The sequence below is a fragment of the Poecilia formosa genome, unplaced genomic scaffold, assembly GCF_000485575.1.
Source record: "Poecilia formosa unplaced genomic scaffold, Poecilia_formosa-5.1.2 Scaffold60, whole genome shotgun sequence".
NCBI classification, from domain to species: domain Eukaryota; kingdom Metazoa; phylum Chordata; class Actinopteri; order Cyprinodontiformes; family Poeciliidae; genus Poecilia; species Poecilia formosa.
This window is the reverse complement of record NW_006799999.1, coordinates 1,606,529-1,628,143: the sequence shown is the minus strand read 5'-3', so window position 1 is coordinate 1,628,143 and position 21,615 is coordinate 1,606,529. Positions and strand designations below refer to the sequence as shown.

The 21,615-nt window shown below is 39.6% G+C and overlaps 2 protein-coding genes across 6 annotated transcripts in view; one reads left to right on the top strand and one right to left on the bottom strand.

The window, feature by feature from the left end:
* Positions 1 to 10,529, top strand: part of tmem255b (transmembrane protein 255B) — a 17,173-nt gene extending 6,644 nt beyond the window's left edge. For 2 of the 5 annotated variants that reach the window (XM_007553960.2, XM_007553959.2), the window contains 6 exons: positions 3,549 to 3,638; positions 4,473 to 4,553; positions 4,946 to 5,031; positions 5,250 to 5,409; positions 6,422 to 6,568; positions 6,791 to 10,529. In XM_007553960.2, coding sequence (XP_007554022.1) covers positions 3,549 to 3,638; positions 4,473 to 4,553; positions 4,946 to 5,031; positions 5,250 to 5,409; positions 6,422 to 6,568; positions 6,791 to 7,021 — 795 coding nt within the window. In that variant the 3' untranslated portion in view covers positions 7,022 to 10,529. The remainder of the gene's footprint in view (positions 1 to 3,548; positions 3,639 to 4,472; positions 4,554 to 4,945; positions 5,032 to 5,249; positions 5,410 to 6,421; positions 6,569 to 6,790) is intronic. The other 3 variants (XM_007553962.2, XM_016672403.1, XM_007553961.2) reach the window with 3 other exon arrangements.
* gas6 (growth arrest-specific 6) lies at positions 8,974 to 21,615 on the bottom strand. Its single transcript, XM_007553958.2, has 15 exons — positions 21,116 to 21,615; positions 20,748 to 20,908; positions 18,949 to 18,973; positions 18,787 to 18,849; positions 16,949 to 17,071; positions 15,992 to 16,111; positions 14,607 to 14,729; positions 13,592 to 13,713; positions 13,128 to 13,246; positions 12,464 to 12,653; positions 12,207 to 12,371; positions 11,943 to 12,111; positions 11,500 to 11,639; positions 11,220 to 11,421; positions 8,974 to 10,802 (listed from the first exon to the last, which is right to left on the bottom strand). Exons 1-15 carry the CDS (start codon positions 21,192 to 21,194, stop codon positions 10,651 to 10,653), a joined length of 1,953 nt encoding a protein of 650 aa, XP_007554020.1. The 5' UTR covers positions 21,195 to 21,615; the 3' UTR covers positions 8,974 to 10,650.

Sequence of the window (21,615 nt, the reverse complement as noted above, 5' to 3'; positions counted from 1 at the left end):
TGTAAAGCGCGTTTGTGCTAAATTGTATTCCTACTAATTGAAAGCCTTGAAGGAAAAGATCCGACTTTCAGTTTCTTACCCGATTGGCTAAAAAATCTCGGCTTATTCAGCAGTGACATTAACAAAAGGACATCAGCAGGTCCTCCTCTGAACGAGATGATCTTGTCAGAGTTGAATCTTAAGCCGACTGAGATGGCTCTTCATTCAACGCGGCCGAATTTAGACTTTTCCGAGCAGAAGATTGGGCTGAAATTTCTCTTCAACAAAGAAAGCGCTGAGTGTTATCGCACCAATTATTATGTTTTAGGGGACATTATATTTTTATTACTTAACCCTTTCATGCATGAATTATGATCCTTTGTGTCAAGATTTTTTTTTTTCCAATTTTTTATTTTTTTTCTTAAGGTTTAAAATAAGGTAGGAAATTTTTTTTGTAAAAACATTTTTTTATTTTATTTTATTAGGTGATCAATTGTAGTTTTCTCCAAATACAAAGTTGTTTGAAAAATCATCAGTAGTATTGTTCTTTAGAGGTTATCTGATGTCACAATATATTTTTTTTTTTACCTGCAAGAGTCCGTACAGAAGGAGGGACCGGGTCGGTTGGCATGGCTTTTTTTTTTGTCTGTCGGCCATATTGGACTTAACAACAATAATTTATTGCGTTTGCAGTGTATTTTATGATGCATTAGTGTCCACTTCAGTGGTCTGTGTGCATTTATAGCATAAAAATCCACAAGAAGCACAAGAAAAGGGCTTTTAGACAGCTGTCCACTGTAGTGACCACTGTGCATGAAAGGATTAAATGATATTTTGAATTATTTGACCACTGATTTACAAAGGTTTTTTTTTTTTCTTTTGTCTGGTATTAAAATGATGATCTAAGATATTAAAGTGTGACAAAAAGCAAAACCAGAAGAAATCTGTTAGGAGAAAAAAAAATGTTTTTTTTCCCCACAGCATTTAACATCACTTCACACATGAAGTTTGCAGAGTTGCTTTAAAGGGAAGTAGAGTGAGATCTCAAGAGCACATCATCCATCTACACCAGATGTGTGTGTGTGTGTGTGTGTGTGTGTCTTTAATCTTATACAGAATATGATTATTCAGTTCAACTGGACCTTTGGGGAAATAATGTTAGTGAATTAAACAGTGAATATGTTTTATGTGCTGGCAGCTGTTGCCAAGGTAATCTGAAGTAATGCAGTTGTCAGGCTCTATTGTCTCAGCCGCTGGCTTCATCTCCCACTTGCAGCCCATAAAAGCGAAGTCATTTGAACCGCTAATGAAGTGGAGAGTCTGGACCAGTGGCAGATAAAGCCATCCAGAAAGAGCTCATTTCCTCAGCCTGGTTCTTTATTCACATCGCTGATGAAAATTAATTTTCAGAATCTTGTTAGAAGTATCTTTTTCAGATTTCTTGCTCGTTTTCAACCAGATCAGTGTGCTTGACAATATTTGCGCCATTTTTAAAAAAGCAAAATTGTTCACTTTTAATATACACTAAAACAAAAATAAAAATAATCTGAATTTTGTTTGGAGCTTTATAATTATTATGTTTTGTTTCTGCAAAGAGAGGAAGTGAGAGTAATTAACTGCAAATGTCAGTGAGAGAGTGAGAGGTTTGGCATCATGAAAGGTTGAAGGAATAAAATTGGTTGTTCTAGTTGACACTTCTCAGAATTACAAAGTATTGTTTGCTTTGAAATGTGTTTTCACTGGGTAGATTTAAGCAGAGTTTAGACAGCTTAAGAAGTCAATTAGTTTTGCTGCCCAATTGCAACTTAACTTTAAATTAAGTTGATCAAATTGATTGAGCTCAGGACATTTTACATGTTATTCCATTACGGTGATGAGAAAAATATTTAATATGAAAGTGAAAAAGAAAAAAGAGAACCTCAGCTGAGATTGTAAAGTAGGAAAAAGCTGCAAGTCCACTCATTATGAAGCTCCCTCATATCGTTGAATGGATTTTGCATGACAGTCAACTCAAGGCTGCAGTTATCCCTGTTGCTGGCAAACCCTTTCCTAACAGACTTTTTCCTTCCTCTCAACTTTTTATAAACAGTTTATAAACTTTTTACAATACTCAAATTTCACTGTCACTGATTTTTTTTGTTTGTTTTGTTTTAGCTGCAAGTTGAAAATATTCAAATAAAAAAAAGTCTGGAAAAATTTCACTGAGCGCCTTACAATTCTTAAAAGTAGATGAGTAAACTTGGTAACACTTTATTTGAAGGGGGTTGAATAAGACTGACATGACACTGTAATAAACATGACATAACTCCTGTCATGAACATGAATAAGCCTTCATGAATATTTATGACTGTTGTCATAAAGCGTCATTCTGTAAATTATGACACTTTTAATACAAAGTTGACATTATTCAAAATGTCTTTGTTATGACAACTTGACATTAACCAAGAAATCATTACTGACATAAATTTGTTATAAAAGTATTACTGATTGCACTTTAAAAATTAGGTAACTTTATTTTATTAAAGGTAAAGTTTAAACAGTAATGATTTCTTGGTTGAACCCCCTTCAAATAAAGTGTTACCGTAAACTTCATTAATCTCTAATAAAACTGTAAGTAAATAATAAATACAGAGGATGGGAAGGTTTCTGACAGATTTAAAGTCTGACTTGAGTTTTTATCAGCCTTTGTTTAAACATTCCAATAATCTAAATGAAATAGAGTTCCTGATTTGTAACTCTCCCAGTTACAAATCAGGAAAATTACAAGTCGAGGCCGACGTTATGAAGAAAAAAAGTTGTCTCCTTATCGAAGCTGCGGTCCTGTGGGGCAATTTAAACGTCAGTAGCTGATGCTGATTAGTAAATTTTATGACCAAACATCTGTGATCTGCCAGCTGTGTCTGCAGGGCCGAGGGTGTGAAATCACAAAATGTCCGTGCCTTACAGTGTAAAAGACTCGGGCGGATATGCGAGTTAGATCACCTTGTCTTGGAAAACCCCCCCTAAAAAACAAAGCTGAAGGTAGAGGTTATTGATCAGTGATCGGGAACAGAGAACGCTGTGATTTTGTGTGTGTGTGGCAGATTAGAGGGAATTAGATTGACCTCGTGGTCACCAAAAGGCCGTCCTCCTGCGCCGCTCGCCGGGGCCGGCTTGTAAATCAGGCACAACACGCTGGCAGACGAAGGAGCCATACATTTCCTTTATCATCCTGCAGCCCAGACGCAGCAGACAACCAATCAGGATGAATACCACCGGGGATGTGAAGATTACCTGCTTGTGTGTGCGTGCATGTGTGTGTGTGTGTGTGTGTGTGTTGGTGTTATGGGAAAATGCCAACTTTGGCTTTAAGCATTGAGCAGTCATTGATCTGAAATTAGATGCACAATCAAGTAAATGAAACCTTGATACTGATGACCCAAACCCAGCCAGTTTAAGGTTACAGATTATTCTAAAATTATTTTTAAATGAATTAAGACATACATTTCTGTGTGTTTACGTCAATAAATGATATTCCACAAATTTTTACTACTATTTTATTCATATTTCTGTCTCCGTCTCTCCTTAAGCTTGTGGCTGCAATAATCTTCATCAGCATCGGAGTCATCACGTCTTTCTTGTGTGCCATTGTGGATGGGATTATTGCTTCAGAGTTCATTGTAAGTATTGCACAGATTCCTCATGAAAATACATAAATTCAAATGAATTCATTTTTTTTGTCTGAAAAAGAAATCAGACGGGTGTTAACAAAGCAAATCTCATTCCACATAAGTCAGGCAGGGTTTTCTCCTGAAATCCAGGTCGAGACTCACACAGACACACCGATCGAGTCGTATCGAATGTCCTGATCTCACCTCGACCCGTACAGAGGGTTTCTTAAGCTCTTACCCTGATTGAAATGTCACAAAATAAATAAAATCCCCAAATTACTTCTGTTGACTACAAGGAATCAAGGAGGGAAAATGTGTTAAAGCACAAACTAAATGATTATACCTACATGTTACCCCAGAATACCTCTATACAAGCAAACAACGGGCTAATAAGATCATCACAGCCTCCCTCCTGGGCGACAGAGGCTGCTGCTCTTAATGACATCCTAAAAGCTGCACTGAGCTCCTAATATTGATCACCAATATAATCTGGTCTCCACAGATATATGTATTTGGTCCTCGTGCAGTAAAAGTCATATCTATTGCACATTCAGGCCTTGGAAAATAAAATGACTTTTATTACCTTTGGTGCTGCATAAAGCGCAGTGAAGAATAATGGGCTGGCTTTTGCAGAACCAGTGCAGTGGGCAGAAATGAGCAGATGCATGTTGTAAACCTCTGCAGACTCAGTGGCGCACAGACGCAGAATAACAGCACAAAACACACCGCTTTTCACATTTAATGTGTACTTACTGTAGGGGGGAGGGGTGGGGGGTAAAAATGCTCAGATTTTGCATGATGTGTCTTACACTTTTAATTGTTTAAATCTTTTGTCCGTTTCAGGACATACGGCCTTTGGAGGAGAACATGTGTGACTATTACAGCAGTGGATCAGGTTACGCCTACGATAACTACTATACTGAGGTTTGCTTTATTAAATTTATCCATGCAACACACACAGACACACACAGACACACACACACACACACACACACCCACACACACGGACTTTTGTTAGAAAGCAGTAAAAGCACTAATCCCATTCTGTGCCTCATTGGATGTTTTATAAAGTATGCGGTGACATCTAGTGGCATGAACGTGTTACTACATATATGAAATCCAGTTATTGAGTTGGGTTTCACTATTACTCCTACAAATTGTAATTGGTTCCAATGTTGCCGGCTCTGTTAAAAACTATCTAGGTTTGATTGTGGTTTTGTAAACGATTTACACACATTATGTTTACGTCTGTTTGTCTAAACAACTTATCTAAATCCACACAATTTTTAGCCTGGTGAACTTACCAACTGTCCCAGCAGGTGGCGTGCCGCCCATTCAACAAAGCCTGCTCGCTTAGAATTAGGAGCAACACCTGCTACTGCTGCTACCTTTACTGTGAGAGGTGAGAGAAGCAGACATTAAACAAGCACTTCACAACTGGGTTTACCTTGAGAAACTCGTATTTCAAATCCGACTGGTGAATTCAGATTCTGTAGAAACGACTAGGCAGAAGTCATTTCTGCAGTGTTAATGGTCATAGAAGCGCTTGTAGCTCATAAGAGCAAGACTGAAAACACTAAAAGTCCTTCATGACTCACCGCTGCCCTCTTCCTGTCCCAGCTCAGAGTACCACAGCCATTACTATGAGTTCACGGGGGTCAGCAGCTGCTTCGATGCGATCCACCTGTACCGACTGCTGTGGGCCTCTGTGATGCTGAACGTGGTCGCCATGTTCCTGGGCATCATCAACGCTGCCATCCTTGGAGCGTACAAGGATATGGTGAGAAGCAGGCCCAGAAGAATTACAACGAAAAAAGAACTTTGGTAACACTTTATTTGACGGGGGTTGAATAAGACTGACATAACACCTGTCATGAACATGAATAAGCCTTCATGAATATTTATGACTGTTGTCATAAAGCGTCATTCGGTAAATTATGACACTTTTAATACAAAGTTGACATTATTCCAAATGTCTTTGTTATGACAACTTGACATTAACCAGGAAATCATTACTGTTTAAACTTTATCTTTAATAACATAAAGATACCTAATTTTTAAAGTGCAATCAGTAATACTTTTATAACTAAGTTATATCAATAATGATTTCCTGGTTAATGTCAAGTTGTCATAACAAAGACATTTTGAATAATGTCAACTTTGTATTAAAAGTGTCATAATTTACCAAATGACGCTTTATGACAACAGTCATAAATATTCATGAAGGCTTATTCATGTTCATGACAGGTGTTATGTCATGTTTATGACAGTGTCATGTCACTCTTATTCAACCCCCTTCAAATAAAGTGTTACCAGAACTTTGTCTATTGGTTTCATGTAATATTGAAATTTTCCAAGAAAACTGAATTTGGGATTTTCATCATCTGGAAAGCCACAATCATCAGAGTTCCAACAGAAATAAATCCTTGCATCACTTTGTACGTTAAGTATTTTACTAAACAGTTGAGTTTCACTGGTTGAAATGTATTTCACTGGTGAGACACATTTTCAGGAAAGTTCTAGCACCTGCAATTATTAAGTTGCAGGTGCTTATATGCTGACACAAAACTGGTTGCCTGAGTTTAGGAATCTTTAAAGTCATTGGTCAAATTTGAGTGGAAAACACTCTCTCCTTTCCTGTGGTACTTATAAAAAAATGTCTGAAAGCTTGAAGAGCTTTAAAATATTAATGATGCAAACATCTGTTTTAATTTATGCCTCCAAACCTTTCTTAATGATATCTCACTTCGTCCTTGGTTGAAATTCTTATTATTATTATTTTACTCCTGCAGCAGAAGCCCACTGCTCAGATTGCTCCAAGCCCTGCGCCTCCACCCCACATCCTCTACAACCCGACCCAGCACATGCTCTCCTACTCGGGCTTCTGCCCCTCAGGGCAGGCTCTGCCCGCCTACCCAAACTACCCCATACCCATGCAGGTACCAAAGCATAGCTACTAATGAGATGTTGTCCTGCCATGTGATAATCCACATGCATAACACAAAGTACTGGCTGATGCTTTAAGGTGAAATATTTTTGGTGATTCTTGGTTGACATTTCTTTGGCCACGCTGCAAAGATCAAAGAAATGAAAAGCACATTTCACCTAAAAATAAGAAAGATCACTTTTGGAGATTTTACTCCGTTTCTCCTCGCCTCCAGCATACCAGCAGCTTCCAAGCACCTGCCACCCCCCAGATGATCCCTGACGGAGGCTCCGGCGCCAACCCCTCTGAGGAGAGCCAGAACCAGCAGCCCGTCCAGATGCCCACCCAGCCACCGTCTCAGGGAGCCACCCAGGACCCCGGAGGCTATATGCTGACCCCCAACGCTCCCGTCCTGTACGGATCCACCTACAGCCCCTTCGAGAAGCCCCCGCCGTATGCCTGCTGAGCCCCGACACACACACACACACACACGGAGAGAGGTGGAGGAGGATGTCTTCACCTGGTTCAGCACAAGACTTTTTGAAGGTTGTCTTTGTAGAGAGAAAACTCACTACATTTCAGTTCTGTGTCTTTTGGGTTTTAACTGATCTCAGACACAGACTGATAGATGTATATCTTTATGTTTCCTGTGGTTAACTGAGAAAATCAGCTCAGTTACCTTATTTTCAGCATAAGATTATAATTCGTCACTCGTAAAGAGTCTAAAACCGATCAACAGTACGACCCCCAAAGAGCAACTTACCACCTCAGTATTTCAAAACCAGAAGAATACACGCTTACTCCTGCAGCTGGTTCACTAGATCAGACGCAAGCAAGTAAAGGGAGTAAGCAAACTCCTCAGAGGCTCAAGCTGACACTAAAATATGGGATTTTATTTATGAAGGATCGCTACAATTCACTTCACCACATGTTTGGAGCCCAACATTCCCGCCATGATCTCATCCTCTGACATTTTAAGGTTAGTCAAAGGTATGAGACTTTAAAACAAAACAAAACAGTAAATGTCTGAAGCACCATTTCTGTTCATTGGGATTTAAAGGAAATTAAGCCCCTTTTCTCATTTATTTTAGGTTGAAGACTGTGGGTTTGCAGATCAGATCTGCTAAGCCAGCATTTATCAATCTAAAAATATTGCCCGCGTTAAGAAAATTTAAAAGTAAGCAAATTTCCAAAGTACTCAGTAATTTACGTCTCAGTTGCTGATGGACGCTATGAATGTACAGTGTGATATTAGGACAGTGGACTGATCTAATGTCTCGTTTAGATAATATATGTGTAGATAATCTTTATTTAAATTGAAAAGGGCTTTCTTGAAATGTGAAATGGAGATCAGATGATATTCATGTTGCTCTTATTTAATCTTCGTGTTATTTAATGTGCACTTAAGAGTCAATATACTGTATGCATTATTGATGACGTGTGTAAACTGTTAGGATTCAGTATCTGCTGCTATGGAATTCATACCGTTTTGATCTTTGACCTATATATTTGTGCTGCAAGGGCTTCGAAAGAACATCAAACAGTAGATTTTGGAAAATACGTGCATTTTCTTCTTGAGGGGAATAATGCAACATTCCCGTTCGAGTGGTGCATACAGTGACAACCAAAATATAAGTGGAAAAAAAGAAGCATGTCCCCAAGAGTCTTTGTTGACAGCAAGTGGAGAAGAGATGCTACGACGATCAGAAAATCAACCTTGCGTAAACACAAACCCTGGCGTTTATCTGCCTTCATTGTGAGAAAAATGTGTATTTCTTGGAAGATTCAACTGAACACAGACTCAGACTACTAGGTGACTTCACTGTATAACTCCAGTTGCTGTAAGTTTTAAAAAAAAATGATAATTTAAATATCTTGTTTAAGTAAAAAGCAATAAAATGTGGTTCTGCAACAGCTGTTCTGTCGGGCCGGATCAGAAGTTTCAAGCAGCTTTATTTCAACATGTTTTCCTATAAACCCGACTGTATACATGTCCACTTCTTGTGCTGATGTTGGGGCCTTGCATTTTAAAGGGCCATGGCAGTCTGTTACATAAGCTCACTTTCAACAAACATGTTTCTCAACTTCATTTTAAATGTGTAGCGTTTACTCTCCAGGGAGAGATGGGAATTTAAGGTCCTAAACTCAAAGTTTACTCAAGATCCACTGGTTTTTATTCTTTTCAATCAACCCCGTCCCTTATACTGCACACCTCCGACAAAATGTTTTAAATTCTCTCATGCTGAAAATGTCAAGACTATAACAAACATCAACATGAACTGAAATCTATTATCTTTAGTGCTTTCTGTAATAAAAATAACTCAAAGATGCAGCCCAAATTTAGAACACGACTGTAAAAAAGACCACACACACAAATCTTCTTTTTTTTTCTTGAAAATACAATTTTACTCTATAATATAATGTTCATACAGCTGATTTTATTTTTTAAATAGGTTTAAGGGAAGTTAAAACTCAAAAGGCAGACATCTTGCAGCATTGTACACATACTGGCAGTTTAAAGTGAAAAATAAAAATAAGAGAAAATTCAAGATACAACACGATTAAAAAAAACAAACAAAATACAATAGAAGGTCAAACTTGATACGCTTGCATTCATTCATAAGAGAACTATAAAATGACAGGGATGTGAAATAACACCGGAGCCCTTTTGGCGTTTCAAGTCAAAATGCTCCTCTGACATTCTCAGCTTTGAAACGTGTTTTGATTTGCTCAGCACCGATAAATTAAAAACGAGCTCCTAAAGACTGATGCTACTTTGATTCCAGGCTATTGTTCTCCTCACCTCTTGGTTTCTGTGTCAAGCAGACAAACTTATTGCCGAAGCTTTCCTCAGACTCGGGCTGAGAGGCTTTTGTGTTGTTTTTATTTTTTTTGTCGTTGAAACGATCCAGAAATATTGCAGCAGAAGTAGTGTTTGCTTTCTGTCATTTCTAAAGCATTTTACAGTAACATTATTTACACACAGTATAATACAGCGCACTCTTCTTGTTCTCAGTAGCTTGTGTGGTGCGATTGATGCAGTGCTTTGTCCGTCGCTCATGGACAGCGCCCCTTCCCGTCTCTTCTGTGCTTCTGTAGCCGTCAGGTTGGTATGTGGCAGGTTTTAACTGTGACTGAGTGACTCGGGGAAAAGAAGGGGAGTCTGTGATGAAGTAAGTGACTAAAGCTCAACAACCAGGTCAGTGCTTCAAAGGATCGGAATCCACCCAGAAAATGCACAGGCCGATAATTTGAGCTGTTACAGTACTGCACCGCTGCAAAAAAAATGGTTCACCCGATCGGAGGGGGAGCTGCTGACAAGTTTGGGTTGTTGTTTTCTAGGCACATGGTTGATTTTTTTAAGGTTGCAGGCAGACATGAAGTGCTTTTGCAATCGAGAGGAGATCATAAAAATGGCTCCACGTTGCAGTCCATTTCTACCTGTAACGATGTGCAAGGTCATCAGCAAAACACAGAGCTGTGTTTTCGATGCTGTGGCTCAAGAGGAGATTCAGCATTTTAAGGGCAAATACGAGTCTCGATTCACAATCAACACGTTGTTATGCACCAAACACTCAGAGACGTTTAAGCACCAGATGATGACACTTTCTCTGAGCAGGGTAGTGTAGTGTTTTTTTTTTTTTTTTTTTTTTTTACATTTGTTAGCACTCCCTTTAATCAAGTTTTGGAAATGCCAGCAAAGACATTAAAATAAATCTGTATTTCAACAAAGGTAGGATGTGTAGAACTCCGACCAGACAGGCTCTAACCATTTAACACTGCTTTGAAAATCGTCTGCTGTGTTTTTATGGGCTAATGAGCCTGTAATACGTTGGCAGCTGACATAAAATACAAAATGTATTGCCATGTATTTGCTGGGTTTTATGGATTTTCCTGCTCAGTTGCCACCTGACATGCTGGGGTAGAAATCTCCAGCAATTTATGTAGCAGTGTCAATTAAAAAAAAAAAAAAAGTGTGTTTTATTCTTTTTTCAATCTAAGCTATCTCCCAATGAGTCAAAGCTTTTGGAATTTTAGTGGACATTTTCTCCCCACCCCTATCAAGTCAAAGACCTACTTATAGACCGCTTTGTGTCACAGCTGAGAGTTCAGCAGGGGGCAGGAGTGAGAACGGATGTCGTTGTGTTTGTGGATGGCCTTGTCCAGGTCCAGAGACTGTCCGTTCACTGCGACTTCCAAGCAGCCGCTGTAGGCCGCCGACACCAGCGTGGACACCAGGGAGACGTCTGAGGGAGGAAATGACAACATGTGAGTCAGCAACACCAAAGGTTTTACTCCCGGTGTTGAATCTGCCACTTAGCAAACAAGAGCCCAGCCCCGCTACACGAGCCAGTGTTAATTACTGCTCTGATGTACGATTAGAGGCTCGGAGCTACTCTCTTCTTAAAACAGTGGGTTTTATTTGCTCTAACAAACGGCTCAGAAATGGAGCAACTATGATTAGAAACAAAATGAAACAATGTGCTGCTGGTTTTATTTAGTAAGGTGATGTTTTGGCAGCTGATCAACACTTTGTTGTAGAATGTACTGGAGATGAGGTCTGATAACACTAAGATCATGCAAAATGTTGACTTTCAACTTTACAAGTGAATGTGGAAAACCAACTTAGGCAAAAAAAAAAAAAAAAGGGGGTTAGTCGTTACCTGGGAGACCTCCTATAAAGGTGCTCGAATGTGAGAAGACGTCTGTGGTGTATTCTGATTCTTCGCTTCGTCCAGGCTGACCGTCGACCAGAAGGAGAGTCTGGTTACCTGAGATGGTCACCTGGATGTTGTGGCTCTCGCCGTCGCAGAGGGGTGCAGGAGAGCTGGCGATAACCACATCGCCTACAGAAACCAGGATGAACTGAAAAACAAACACGAGATCAGTTTTTACAGGGAAAGAAGATGAATGTATGTGGAGGCCGAGTTATGAATCACTCACATCTCTCCACTCTTCTGTGGTGGGATTGTAGTCAGACAGAGCGATAGAGAGAGGCACTTTGTCCTGGTGAACCAGCGCAAACAGCACTCCGATACCAGAAAGTGGGCGCAGGGTCATCTGGATGCTCAGGTTCTTGGACTCTAGAGAGCAGGAAGTTTTGAGTACATGTTGAAAGAGTCGGTGAAAGTCAACTTACAGTCATCAAAACAAGCCTAACAGTGAACTTGATGAATCAGGAATGACAAATTACACTTTGTTGTGCGATGTCCAATGCTTCTGCACAACTATGCACACTTGGGATGGACCTGAATATGTTATTAAAGTCTACCAAAGTTTTAAAAAAGGTATAGTTTCAAACTACTAGATTTTTTTTGTAATGCTGCTTTGTTTGAAGTCCAATCATTCTGAGTTTTCTCTAAGTGTCTGGAGGATAGAGTGATCACCATAGCTGATGTTGAAGAGAGCGAAGCCTGATCCAGGGTAATACGCTCCAGGAGCCTCAGAGCTGAAACACTGCATGTTGTCGTTGGACCGAATAGTTTCTTGGATTGAGGTGTCTTCACCCGTCAGCCAGCGCCACTCCATCATGCAGCCGTCCAGACGGGGATTTATCTAGGCGTCAAAGTCAGGACGGTTGGAAAACATCTGAACAGGACCTAACCTCAGTGTGTGATCAGGAAAGCTAACAAGCACATACAAATAAACACCTGATTGACGAGGCCGTCCTCCCTGAAAGGAACTCCTCCGACAGTGAGGTTAAGTTCGTGCATGCCTTTCTTCAGCGTGAACAGGTCGCCGTTTACAGCGATCTTCATGACAGCCTCCCTGTCGATCTTTATCACCAGACTCCTGCCCTGCTCCTCCACTGAGATCTGTGACAACACATCCAAGATGTTTTCAGTAAGTTCAAATTCTTCATGTTGTGTGTAGCTGCTTTTCAAGCCTCTGAGCAGAAACTGCTAACCTTTCTCCACTGGCCGTCGTTGACGAGGGGCCCGCTGCTGGTGACTCTGCTGACGGCGCCGTACTTGAGCTGCAGCTCCAGCTTCCCCTGATGCATTGCGAGGACAATCCAGGAGCTGTTGAGGTGGCCTCCTGCGAAGAAGATCACCCCCTCACCATCGAAGGTGCGGAAGTCAAACTCTGCAGAGAAACTGATGAAGGCAGGAAAAAAAAAAAGAATGGAAAGAAATGAAACATGGTAGAAGCCAAAATGTAGGAAGTAATTTGGCCAAAAAAAAAAAAAAAAAAGGTGGCATTGACAAAATGCAAGGAGCTTTAATCTTTTTCTGTAGTGTGGAACATTAAAATAGAAAAAGAATTAATAAATTAGTTTAAAAACTGGTCATAATCAAACCCAAATCAGGTGTTTTTGTTCTTTGGCTAACAATTACCCTGCAGTGCCCAATGCCACACCCTGAACATATCCTTCATATCTCAAGAGTTCAAAAGATAACATTTGAGTTTGTCGATTGAAAATGAATTACTTCCTTGGCTCAAGTTAAAGACAGCCAGACACACCAACATTATCTGAACTAAGGCTGGTACAATGACTTCATTAAGCAGGGTATAAATATAGGGACTGTCTCACACACTGCTGGTGATAAGCATGAGGAACATTTTCTTACCCGGTGTGGACCCTGCGGCGGAAACGCAGCCGCACCACGGGCACGGCGCTGAACATGCGACCCAAATAAAGAGAACGAGGATTTCTCTTCAGGGAAGGCGTTATACACGGCGTTATAGGCTGGAGAACAAACCAAAACAATGACACTATCAGGCAGGCACAATGAGGTAGTTTATGAAATGATAAAAGTACACAAGCATCAAAACTGTTTGAAGTCCTGAGTTACGTAATGATGCTTCAAGACCTTTTAGAAATGTACCAGTTCTACCAAACAAAGCATCAAAGAGCAACTGAAAACCTGCAGAGATTATTACAGGAGGTTTGGTTTTTTATTATGAGTAAAAGGCTTTAATTATTTTTATGGGTTCTCAGATGCACCTGTAAACCATTTAACTTAAATGTAATGATAAAGTAAGTAGATTTTAATTCTTGGTTTCCAACAAGAACAGAACCTGATACCACTACCTTACAGCTCCTCAGATCACGACCCAGCTTCCTGCCCTGACGACCGTCACAGAAGCAACGGAAACTCCCGGGAATGTTCAAACACTCCTCCTGGCAAACGCCAGACTGGCACTCATCCACATCTGCAAGTGATAACAGAGGTCGGATGGATTAAAGAGAAGAATGCTTGTGGTGCCAAGATTACAGGGAAGCAGAGAGTTCACGGTCTTATCAAAAATACACCATCATTTTCAGGGAAAACGTAACTTCCAAGAACTAAAAACACACAAAAAAACCCTCGACAAAACTGAAAGAAAGAGGGTTTTCCATCATTTCGACACAGAAGGAATGCACACAACACTTGAGTGAAGAGGTCACTGACGTTGGCCGGGCAGTACTTTGGAGCTTCACGTACAACCTTACATGGCCATGAAAAGATTGGCTTAAATAAACTTCAATCCTCTGAGGGGGACACCGAGGTTATGAAAAGTCTGGTTCCCACCGAGTCATTGTTGGCTTTCATTCTATATTTCCATCATTTGATTCTGTTGTTGTTTCAACTTATAACAACAGTCAAGATAAAAATGTGTTTTTTAGAGCATCTTATTGCATGTCTTGGGAAACACACAGCAGATCAAATAAACACATTAAACTTTAAAGATACATATAATCATTAAACAGGTAATTAGCTGGATGGCTGTCTATGTTTTTAAAATTCCTTGGTCTATGAATCCATATTTGGAGCTCTTCAGAGAACCAAAACAATCTGTGGGTCTTGCAAAAAAGAACTTTGGCTAATTTGCATGTGTGCTTCAAATTTTTTTTCGGTAGGATAACCTAAAATATTAAAAACACCGTTTGCTCAACAGTGAACTGTTACCTAATTGTGCAGCATTTCTCCAAAATATTTTTTGCTTTGTTTTCATGACTTACAGCGGCGCTACATCGGGTGCCTGCTGAGGACAACATCGCTCGCGTGCCAGATCAAATAAAACTGCCCCAGTTTTTCTTATTGTGAATGGCCGCACAGACTCACCAACGCAGCTTTTGCTTTTGTTGTCGTAGACGTAGCCGTCCTCACACAAGCAGTCATAGCTGCCCTTGTTATTCTGACAGAGAGCTGTTCCGCACACGCTTGCATCCTCACACTCGTCGATATCTAAAAATATCAAACAAAGTGTGTGTTCAGTTCATGTCAAAGTGAGATTTTATGAAATTGTACATTTAAATATTTGTAATCAACAGCAAAACAACATATATGATCAGATGTATCCTCATCCTTAGTTACCTGAAAAACTGACATATATGTTTTATTAAATTCAGCTGTAGGGAATGAATGAATATTTGCTACAATTTGACAATTTGATTTATAGATGATATTGTAAATAACGTGATGCAATCCTTGGAGTTTCTCCTATTATCTCCAGAGACTTTGCTCTCTTCCTGATTTCAGACCATCAGCAAAATTGGATTTTTTAGTCAAAAATAATGTGTAGGTCAGACAAAATACATGTTTTTTTTCTGAAAAATAATAAGCTTGTGTCTTAAAGTCATGTGTTTTTAAGACCTTTAAATTGTCACACTACCATTCTGAGTATGTGAACGCCATTTACAGTGGTATTAAGTCTGAAAGAGATTAGTTAAAACAAGAGATTATAGATGTTACCAATTTCATTACTTTCTACCTAAAACAATTAATTATAAGAAGGTCCAATACTTGTGAATGTAATATGCTCTTAAATGCATCATTTAACAATGTATATCTAAGATATAACTTAGATATAAAGAGCAACTCTCAGCAGACGTTTTAGAATAGTTTAACAAAGAAAATAATTTTCTCTTTCTCATCGTTTTCACATGAGAAAGTTTGTGACGAATAAGAGATTCTTCCTTAAATTAGAAATAAGACTTGAATCTCAAAATGAATATAAACTATTCTAAATCAAGTGTTGAAAGAATTGTTTGTCTTTTAAAGTAGCGAGAAAACCTTAATTCTGTAAAAGTAGACATTATGTTTTTCCCTATAATCCTTGGTAAAGTCTCAAATGTTTGTTCTTCAGATAAATAATAATCATGAATATAAAATCTATTCCTCTTCTTTTTGAGTGCAGTTTCTAAAAACTTGATAGAAAGGTGTAGTTCACGCTTCAGATGAAATCCATTTTATTGGCGAGTCATGAGAGTGATTTGACTTTGGAGAACAGGTAAATCTGGTTAACAACATTAAAGTAATTACACCAATCAATTAAAGTAGTCTGTGTTCATCACAATAACTTCAATTAAGTCTTTATAAAGTGAGCTTGTTACTCTTCAAGTGGATTCAAAGGAGGAAGGAACCTCAGTAACAAACGGTTATTTGCAGCTGCAGCTGTGATGGGACCCCAGTCGTTAGAATAAATGGTTCAGTGGTTTGTGGCTTACCATTACACATGTGGCGACCCACCAGCATGAAGCCATCATGACAGGAGCAGCGGTAGCTTCCAATAGTGTTGTTGCACTTATGTTCACAACCTCCATTATTTCTGGTGCACTCATTGACATCTGCAGAAAAACCGAAACTACTGTCAACATAATAAGACAAAACATCCAATCTGAACCTGTGCGGCAGGAAGTTCACTTTATTTAGAAAGTGCCTGAATAAGATGTTTACTGTAAGAATGATTTGTAAAGTAAATTCTAAGCTTCTGAACAGTGCAGGACTTCTTAATCCCAATGAATTGAATTCTTACTTTCTTAAAGTCCTTAAAAATAACTACGGCACTCTGTAACTGTGGCTGAGGATTGCAGCAGAGGTTTAAGGAGCAAACTTGTCATGTTCTGGAAAAGGTTTGGCCCAAGTCAAATTAAATCTGTTACAGTTTTCCTCTCACAGTAAGGTGGCGGGATGAGTCACAGTGGAAATGTTCCTCTCTCTCCCTCCCATTGGTCCTGGATTTAACTTAAGTATGTTTTCCAGTTCTTGCTTGTACAGCAATATTCCTTTAAATGATGCTGATCTCTGTAGAAAGAAACATTCTTGTTTTGAACTCAAGTTCCTGTTAATGCCATTCAAAGGAATCTAACTATCCTCCCCCGCATGAATAATAACTGCATCAGCAGTTGGGTAATCATATTCCCGTCATAAACAGCTTAAGACGGAAGACATAAGTGAAATAGAAAGAAACTAATTACTTTCACCTTACTAAGATAGATGACCTTAAACCCAAATAAAAAAATCTTTTGAGCCAGATCTTTCCATCTGTGGATAGGATAGGGGTTAGCTGTCAGAACCAAGGTTGGAGTGGTGAGATGTCTGCACTGACTAAAGGTGACACTGCATAAATTCAACCTCTGCTGAAATCCAGCTCACAATGTCGAGTCATGTGATGATGACCATACCTTTCTCACAATTGGCTCCTGTCCAGCCTGTAAAGCAGTGACAGTGGAAATCGCCCTTTTTGTCCTCGCAGCGCACCGTACCTCTGGCATTGCAAGGAGATGGAGAGCACTGGTCTGGAATGTCTTAAGGGTTTGAAAAACAGGAGGTAATAGGTGTTATTGGTTACCTGTTAAAGGTGATACAGAAGAAAGTGTGTGACATTCACACACTGCATGCAACTGTGAAGCAGAGAAGATAGAGGAAGGACAAATCTCATATTCTGCAAATCAGGAATTCAGTATAAATAGCCTAATGCAGGGTAACCTATCCTCCTGGATATGCCCTATTTGGGTTTTCCCACAATACGAGAGCGGTAGCTCTGAATAGAAAAGATCAAACTGATACCAACTGCATTTTAATGTGTTTACTTTTCCAATTAATACTTCTTCCTGAGTCCTCTATGACATCTTAGGCTTGCGTAAGAGAGTGCAAATCTTGTTTCTTCTGCTACAGTTATCATAGCAGTGGAGTCTGAATGCTTGACAAGTCTGGGCATGTCAGCTCCAGCTCAGTAAGTGACAGAAAAGGACACAGTCTGAAGAAGAAAAACAGAAACTAGTTCATGACACACAAAGAATCAACTCTACAGGCATGCCTATTTCGCATGATACGAATGCGCCGTGGTTTCCATTTCCCTCACCTTCATATTTAGGATTTTTAAAACAACAGCATTCATTACAAGCAGAAGATTTGAATGGATTCATGTTCTGCATGCTAAGTCTCTAAAACCGTTCAAAAGACAGTCTGATTACATGCCTAAAAGAACTAGAGATGCTTTTCAAATCATTAAACAGGCAATTACCTTGAATTTCTAATGTAAAAAACGGTTTATGTGCTTAAATGAAAAATCTGCAAAATGTGCTAAGTTTTTTTTTCTGATTAACTGATTAATCGTCAGAATAATCGGTAATTAAAATAATCGTTAGATGCAGTCCTACATCCAAAAAGGACAAAACATCTGTGGATGATTTGTTTAAATATAATTAATTATGTCAATCACCCATTAATTCACATGGATTAAATGTTGTCATACTTTCTAAAAACAGCCATTATTAGTTTGATGTTTGTGAAAATGTAACTTTAAGTTAATTGTGAGGACTGAACTGATCAAAGCAATACAGAGAGCCACCATTCTGCAGTGTAGGGAGGAGAGACAGGATGAATTGGATATGAAATTAAAAAAAATAAAAAAAAAGTGATGCGGGAGACATTGCGTGCAGTCAGTCGTTGCTGAAAGCACTGCCGTGTCTTTAAGTGCCTCAGTGATGTTGCTGAATCATGGCACCCACCCGGAGACTCCACAGCCAATAGCGTAAAAGCCGGGTGGCTCCACGTCTCCTCTACCCTGATGCAGCAGAAAAGTCCTGTCCTCATTTTACGTCTGACATTTTTTTTTTTTTTTTTATCTACGTCACTCCTTCACTGGTTCGGCTCACGAAGAAGCAACTGCAGGGAGTGAATATGTGACGAACGAAGGGGTGTGTCCTCCATCAACCAATGTGCAGCATTAACTGTGGCAAAGTGCTGCAACGTTACTCACGAACACCTGGGTATCATTTCAGAAAAAAAAAAAAACAGACTAGATTTGGCAAAGAAATCGGGTACAGATAACTTCCACTCCAGCAGGAAAAAGATGTCTCTGAGTGATGCAGAGCAATGTAACTGCAGTGCAGCACAATGAGATGCCCTCCTCTGAGTGTAGCATTGCATACAAGTGAAAATTTAAAGAGAAAGAAAGTTTGGGGAAACAATAAGGAATGATCAGTTATAAGTAACCACATTTAAAAATCAAACTTACTATGCACACATGTGATCAGATCCTGCTTTTTCTTTTCAGAATCCCCAAATTTCTCCACACAGCCTGAACAAAGACAAAGAACAGACAGCACAAATGAAGAAATTGCAAATCAAACCAATGGAGAGAGGGAGGATTTAGTGTTTTAGAGAAAAAAGAACTTACCCGTGTACTTGGGATAGAAGTAGTCCTGAATCAGACAGAAAAAGAAAGAAGTTTTAGTTACTTCTGAATATAGATTCATAATTAACAGGGAAATCTTTGTGACACATGATAGTTTTTAAGATATGGAGTCACTTCTATACTGCTTCTCTTACCCACATATGTGTTATAGCTACACAAAAATGACAGAACTAATCTACACACTCCTTCCTCAGAGACTTCCTAAAAAAAATGTCTGCATTCCTAATAGCCATAATATTCCTCAAGGCTCCAGGTTGCAGTACTCAGCCACATGTAGGTCAAAATCTTCAGAAAACTAGCAAAAAGGATAGTCCTCGAGGCACAGAGTCTTGCTGCAGAGAGAACCAATGCACCAAATTAAAGGGCCAGGCTATTTCTTTTTTTAAATAAACCATCACTTCGGGACAATTACAATAAATAAAGGCAGATTATTTCATGCAGCAAATGAGTTGCCAAATTCTAGACTGTTTCTAAACTTAATACTAACATTAGTTACTCGAGTCACCCTCAAGTGGGAACTTGATGTGAGAGTGTATAATGCCACAGAAGATGTTGTTCGGTCTCTGCGGAGCTAAAAAGCTGCAGCAGGAAGAAAATGCAGAGTCGGAAATAGGAACCTTCTGAATGAATAATGTAGCTTTGAACGAGGCTGCAGCTTTATATCACTAAATACTTACCTCTTTAGCAATTATATTTTATCTGACATTTGCTTTACTTATGAGTTCAATCCTCTTTATTTTGTCCCTCTTCCAGTCTTCAAGTCTCTCTGATTTGCTAATCTAATCTAATCAATAATCTGCGAGTGGTAGATTAACATGTTTAAGCGTTCTCAATTCTCTACGTCAAATCCTCACAGTGTTAGTTAAAGGCCAAAGGATTCCTGCCTTAATGCTGCAAAATGCCAACCCCTCTCACTGTTTTCAGTCATTATTAATCTCAAAATTTTAATTCAAAATATCAAGAACAAAAATTCTCAGAGCATCTTGTACATATTGACACCTGAAACAACCAGTGTTCAGATTTATGTTGTCAAAGACTAAATATGACTGCATAGATTAAGATTCAATTTATTTGGTTCGGTGCTTGTTTACATATTCATCACATGTAGAACATAAGAAGCTTAAAGAAGATAATCTCAGCACACACCACCGTGTTTTATTTCGTGGCTAAATGTCAAGAGACAAAAACAAGGTGTGCCAGTAGTTTAGTGATGCAATGTGTGAAAAAAGGTTTCTCACCTCCTGTTTATTTTCTTTATTAGTCACTTTAGTAAGGGTTTGTTTGCAACTTTGACTTGCATTTGTGAGCCAGTCTGACATACATGGAGGCAGAGATTATCCATGTGTTTCTCATATTTGGCAAAAACATAAGCCAAGCAGGTGCCAATACCAATCATACAATTAAATGCATGTCTTTCTGTGCACAAAAGTGGTGAGGAGTAAGTTTAAAGATAGAGGTGTTATTGTAAAAACTGGAAATGATAAGTTGAAGCTTCGTTAATAAGATGACTCAAAGTTGATCACAGAGACAATAGGACAGACAACAACATGTCAGGGCCCCAGCATGAGAACAGTGGTGACAGCTAGCAGATCACAGAACACAATAGATTAAAAACACCCAAAGCCCAGACAATGAATCATTAGTCTGGTGTCACTTGCAGTCATCAGTTTGAAGTAAATGTGATCATCATGTAAACAAAGCATCGTGCATATGTGTACACATGTAAATGATGGAAGCGGGTACAAACTTGAAAAGTCCAACATAATTGTTTATATTCTCACCGTCTCTGGGTCGTTTTCAAAAATCTCTCTAGCCTCCTCCTTGGTGCACCTTTCCTCCACACACTCTCTCTCCAAGTGCCCTTGCTTCGTCTCCTCAAAAACTTGATTTGCTCGCCTGTGTCTTCTCAAAAACTGGTTCGCCTCTTGGGGAGAGATTAAAACTAAAAGGAAAACAAAATGTGCCCTTTAACGAAGACATGTCTAACCATCTGGTAACGAGAAAAATGTTGCGACATACCCCAGGTTAACCGTCCAAACCATTAATGAGAATTGTGACGCGTATATAAAAAAAATAAAAAGCAATGCTTCATATTAAATTGAAATAAGCGAGCTAGCTAGCCTGCCGTAGCATGTAACTGTTTACTTACCACTGTGGGACCAGCGGACGACCAGCAGGATTAGCAGGGCAACCGACGACGATACGGACTTTGTCGGGGTCAGCCACATTGTTTAGCCGCTAAGGTGGCGCTAAGCTTGAGAAACTTTCTCCTGTCCCGTGTGGTGGTCTCCGAGTCCCGTCTCTGTCCGAGCTAACGTCGGTGTGAAACACTGCAGGTATTCAGGTAACCTCCGCCGTCTCCGTCCGTTAGCAGCTTCCAACGTCTCTGTCGCCTCGAGGACTAAACGTTGCTCTTTCAAACAGCACGCGCACAGAATAAAAACAGTCGAGCCTGTCTCGTGTCTGCGGTTCAGCTCGTCCCCATTGCGTTTTGGATGCACTTTCCTCTCCCTGCTTCGTCCTATGTGTACCGGTGTGGGTCTGCAGAGAAAGACTGCACGCCTCAGCCCTTGTTGCAGGTTACGGTGGTGCTTCTGGAGGGGGAGTTGCTCTCAGGAGTTTGTAATGATGCAGTTGTCCACGCAACTC